The following is a 5,427-nucleotide window of genomic DNA, read 5'->3' on the forward strand; positions in this document are numbered from 1 at the left end:
ATGTATATCTATCTATCTATCTATCTTTGTGTATCTATTTACTTATCTATATATATCTCTCTCTATTTGTCTGTCTGTTCACACATAATGGTGTGTGTAAAATAACGTTGAAAACCTCGTAGATATATATATATATATATAAAAAAAATACAAAAAACAAAGACGTGGAAGGTTGCCCGTCTAAGTCGAATACACATCTGTAAACATGACAGATGCGGGTAATCCGCTGGCCCAATGGTTTCCCTTCATGGCAGAATTAATATTCAAGACTATTTAAGCATTTTATCTGATCAATTCATCCTATGGTTGCAGAATTGATAATGCACCAATTCACACAGCTAAAGTTATTACTGAATGGCACGAGGAACATTCTAGTGAAGTTGAACGTCTTATCTGGCCACCACAGTCGCCAGATCTCAATATGATTGAACATTTATGGTGCATTTTAGAAAAACAAGTAAGGAGTTGATATCCTCCTCCCATCATCACTACAAGAACTGGAGACTGTTTTAGCTGAAGAATGGACCAAAAATTCCTTTGGAAACAATTCAAAGTTTGTATGAGTCCATACCTCGTAGAATTCAAGCTGTAATTACTGTCAAAGGCGGTCCCTTTCCATATTAAAATAAATTTTTTTTGAAATTTTAAGGGGTTTCCATTATTTTGTCCAACCCCTGTATGTATACACACTCTACATAAACTCTTCTACATCCACCTTTCCAGGTATTTGATCGGAAAATCCCAGTCAACCCAAAATACAAACACATCAAACCAACGGTGGACACTGGTAAGTCCCTTTTTTACTCCATGGCTCTCCCCACCAAACCCTTCTTCCTTCAACTCTGTCCTTTTTTGAAGGGCCATAAAGTGCATGAGAGTTAAGTCTCTCAAAGGAGTCAACAAGGCAGTTTCTGTGTAGTTGCTTAGCTCAGCAAAAAATAGCAGTGAAGTCTCTGTTAAATTACTCCCCCCCCCACTCGTGTTGTTTTAGAAAAAATGTGTTGGAGGATGTAAGACAGGTTGGTCATGGATAGAACTGGTACTGAATACTGTATTGTACTTCAAACAGTGTAGTCCTAGATACACTATGTCTGAATAAAAGATGGGAGGGTCACAGCCGGAACGTCTTTGATCATAGGTCTGTCTGGATCAGGACTGACCTGGGGTTAAACAACAACAACTATGGCCTCTAATACTAACTCCTATACTATACATTAGATAATGTAGTCCTAGATACACTTTGCCTGGAACCCTAACCCCAATGACCATGATTCCTGGGTGCTAATTTACAGTAAAACAGAAAACGAAGACAGGTGTATAAATAACAAGCAGGTGTATTAGTTTGATGCTTGGGAAAGTGAGGAAGTCTTTTATGTTTCGAGCCTATGCTCTTCAACAGGGAGGAACGAAGAAAACAAATGGAGAGAAAAATCCTGTCTAGATTAACAGTTTCTCATGTTGAATAATATATATATATATTTTTTTGTTTATTTTCTTTTCAGGAGCAAGTCTTTCGAAATACTTGGCAAAAATTGAAGAAATTCGGAAAAGTAAGTCTTATATCTACCTCATTTCCACATCTGGCACACATCTGGCATGGGTTGGACAGTTCTGTAGCATGCCAACAGATGGCAGCCCATACTTGCATGCGCAATGGGAGCTACCAGTGACTTTCATGATCTGGCAGAGTTTCTACAGCTGGATGCCCTTCCTAACACCGACTCCGAGAGTGTAGTGGGTGCTTTTTACATGCCACCAGCACAGGGTCCAGAGGAGCTGGCATCAACCACGATCGGACGGTGCTTTTTACATGCCACTGGCACGGAAGCCTGTCAAAGCAGCACTGGCATCGGCCATGTTCAGATGGTGTTTTTTACATGCTACCGGCACGGGGCTCACAACTACAATTTCCATTTGATTTGATTTTTGATATTGATGTATGTGTATATATATATATATATATATATATATATATATACACACACACACTCACCCTTGATAAGTTTCACGCAGTTTCCACCCTACCGAATTCCCTCGGAAGGTATTTGTTGGCTGAGAGCCATATTCGAAGACACTTGTCCAAGGTATCAGCCACGCAGTGTGATAGACCCCTGCAGGCACATCATTGTGAAATAGATGTCTTAAACTACCCAGCTATAACTAAATGTCTGACTTTGCTTACCTAGCAAACCCTCGTCCTTTGTAATATGTATCTGATTTGTTGTTTTAACTAGATTACCGATATAAGAAAGATGAATTGTTCAAGAGAATGAAGTGGACCACATTTGTCCAACTGGTGAGTATTCACGTACTTCCATCTGTCTGTCCACCTCGCTTTGCTACCCTCTATTGGTCAAAGGTGACCACACCTTGGCACTTGGATGGGTATGAGTGTGAATAGCATGGTTTGGGGGAAGATTAGTACCACTGTCACTATAACATCATCTCCATCACTACCGCTATCATTACAACCACCACCACCACCACCACCACCTTTCTTTCCCATAAATCTCAGAGGCCCCAGAAAAAGAAAAGGCCAAGAGCACTGCCTCTTTCCTCTGTACCGAAACTAAAGCGGTAAAGAACATTTGTAGGCCCTGTCCAGGTTAGCATTGGTTGAGGGCCAAAAATGTTTTTTAAGTCCTCAATCGATTACCCTCCTCTTTTGGGATATATATATATCCAAGCAAGCTGTGCCTAATCTGTGTTCTGTGTTCATCTCTAGGTTCTACAAATAGCTGAGTTTAACAAATCAAAGGAACAGAAGAAGATTGATATAGTGGAAGAGGTCGATATAGGTCAGTATGAAGATAGGAGGGATTTTCTTTGTCCCCCCCAACCTTTTTTTTAATGTTTTTTTTGTCATTTTCTTTCTAGAAATTTTCATGTGTGTATGTTATTGGCGTTTTATATATTGCTATCATCATAGTCATATGTCCACTTTATATATATATATATATATATATATATATATATATACATACATACTCCTCAACATTCTGAAGAGATCTGCCAAACCATTTGGCACATTGAAACGTATGTAAATGACTCATTATATAATCTCCACATAATTAAATCAATGGCTAACTAGCCCAGTTGAATTGCTTCTTCTTGTGTTTGTTTCTCCATTCTCCAAATAACTATATATATATATATATATATATATAGTCCTTTACTTGTTTCAGTCATTTGACTGTGGCCATGCTGGAGCACCGCCTTTAGTCAAGCAAATCAACCCCAGGACTTACCTTTTGTAAGCCTAGTACTTATTCTACCGGTCTCCTTTGCCAAAAACAGATGCACAAACACATACATATATGCATATATATGTATATATATAATAATATTAGGGATAAAAATCCAGAATTACAGGTAAAAACTCAATTAAAATCAATTTATTAAAAATTAAAATTAAATTAAGTTTCACAGTATTAAATATATATACATATATAGTTTTAGGGATTATTTACTTTGTATTATATTATACTCATTTATTGTGCTTTTAATTATTAATTTTTCTATATGTGACTGTGGATTTTCATCGATGAGTTCCTGAACCTTGGCACTTTTCCCTAAAACTATATATATATATATATTATATACGACGGGCTTCTTTCAGTTTTCGTCTACCAAATCCACTCACAAAGCTTTGGTCCGCCCAAGGCTATAGTAAAAAACACTTGCCTAAAGAGCCATGCAGTGTGACTGAACTCGGAACCATGTGGTTGGGAAGCAAGCTACTTACCACACAGCCACTCCTGATATATATATATATATATATATATATATATATATATATATAGCCATCATTATCATCATCATCATTTAATGTCTACTTTCCATGCTGGCATGGGTTAGACGTTTTGACTGGAACTGGTAAAGCCAGAGGTTGTACCAGAGAGTTAGATCCTCATCCATTTGCGTATATGTCTGTTTGTTGTCTCTGTTGTACAGACATATCGTCTCGGCCTTACACAGCTGACACAGCTGATCTTGAAGTCCAGAAGATCCAGAACTCAAGTCCATCCGCATCACAAGCATCCACAGATGAAGAATTCACAGACTCTGCAAGCGCCACAGACCAGGTCAATTCTGCAGACAGCGGCCTCTACACTGCTCGCTCGACACTACAGGAGTAAGTCTGTTGTTCATATATATATATATATATGTGTGTATGTGGGTATATGTACATGTGTGTATATAGGTGTGTGTATGTATGTATGTGTCGATGTATGTATGTATGTATATATATATATATATATATATATATATATATATATGAATGTATATGTGTGTGTATCATCATTTTATGTTGATTTTCTATGCTGGAATGGGTTGGACGGTTCGACGGGTCTGGGAAGCCAGGAGGCTGCACCAGGCTCCAGTCTGATCTGGCATGGTTTCTACAACTGGATGCCCTTCCTAATGCCAACCACTCCGAGATTGTAGTAGGTGCTTTTTACATGCCACCGGCACAGGGGCCCAGAGGGGACTGGCAATGACCACGATCGGCTGGTGCTTTTTACGTGCCACCGACACACGGATCATAACTACAATTTCCATTTGATTTTGTTGTACTTGACGCAATAGGTCTCCTCAAGCACGGCAGGTCACCCTACGATCCAAGGTATTTTTGAGTGGGCTGGTTATGTGACTCGCGTGTAGGTTACAGCTGTGAACTATCTACAATCTATAATTTCTTCTTCTTTCAGTTCTGGGGGAATTTTTAGGCCTTTGGTCTTCTGATCATCATGGTCACCTCACTAGTGTTTTTTTTTTTCTTTCTCTCTCTCTATTTCCAGTGTTATCCAAGGTGTTGGTGAAATTGACCAGCTGACTACACCCTGCTTAGAGAAGGAGCTAGTGTTGGCTCAGGAGGATGAGAACGAGTGCTGCCCTTATTTAATACTGGACGTCCGAGACAAAGATGACTTTGACCAATGTCACATCATAACCGGTCAGTCAACCAGTCCGAATCTCTGAGGCAGTGTTTGTGGTCTGGCACCATGGTGTAATGATTGTTGTGGTATTGGTAGTAGTAGTGGTGGTGTGTAATGCATCTGATGTGGTGCTTTTTTGAGATGTTGATGTTGTAGCTCTGTTGTAGCACTGATGTAGTATTGGTCCTGATGTAGTGTTTGTTGTGGTACAATAGTTTTTATTTTAGAATTGTGGTACTGGCTGTGGTGGTGTTGAAGTGTTGGTGTTGTAGTAGTTCCAGTAGTGGTGGTTGGTAGTAATGGGGATTTGATGAAGGTGTTGTGGTCGGGTTAGTGTGTGGTGTTGGTGGGTAGTTGTGGCAGTGGTGGTGAGTGTTGGCATGGTGGCAGTGGTGGAGGTGTTGGTGATGTTTTGAATTTTATTTTTCTGTTTGTTTTTCTGCACCAGAGGCTGGATTAGATTAATAACAAACGACAACACTATATA

The 5,427-nt window shown here is 39.2% G+C and overlaps 1 protein-coding gene across 1 annotated transcript in view; it reads left to right on the forward strand.

Annotated features, from left to right (window-relative positions):
• LOC106872457 (centrosomal protein of 41 kDa B) overlaps positions 1-4,998 on the forward strand; it is an 8,527-nt gene extending 3,529 nt beyond the window's left edge. Inside the window, exons 2-7 of the mRNA XM_014919466.2 lie at positions 724-787; positions 1,503-1,550; positions 2,235-2,296; positions 2,726-2,798; positions 3,955-4,135; positions 4,803-4,998. Coding sequence (XP_014774952.1) covers positions 724-787; positions 1,503-1,550; positions 2,235-2,296; positions 2,726-2,798; positions 3,955-4,135; positions 4,803-4,983 — 609 coding nt within the window. The 3' untranslated portion in view covers positions 4,984-4,998. The remainder of the gene's footprint in view (positions 1-723; positions 788-1,502; positions 1,551-2,234; positions 2,297-2,725; positions 2,799-3,954; positions 4,136-4,802) is intronic.
• Positions 4,999-5,427: the final 429 nt, after the last annotated feature.

The sequence above is a fragment of the Octopus bimaculoides genome, chromosome 29 (assembly GCF_001194135.2).
Source record: "Octopus bimaculoides isolate UCB-OBI-ISO-001 chromosome 29, ASM119413v2, whole genome shotgun sequence".
Taxonomy (NCBI): domain Eukaryota; kingdom Metazoa; phylum Mollusca; class Cephalopoda; order Octopoda; family Octopodidae; genus Octopus; species Octopus bimaculoides.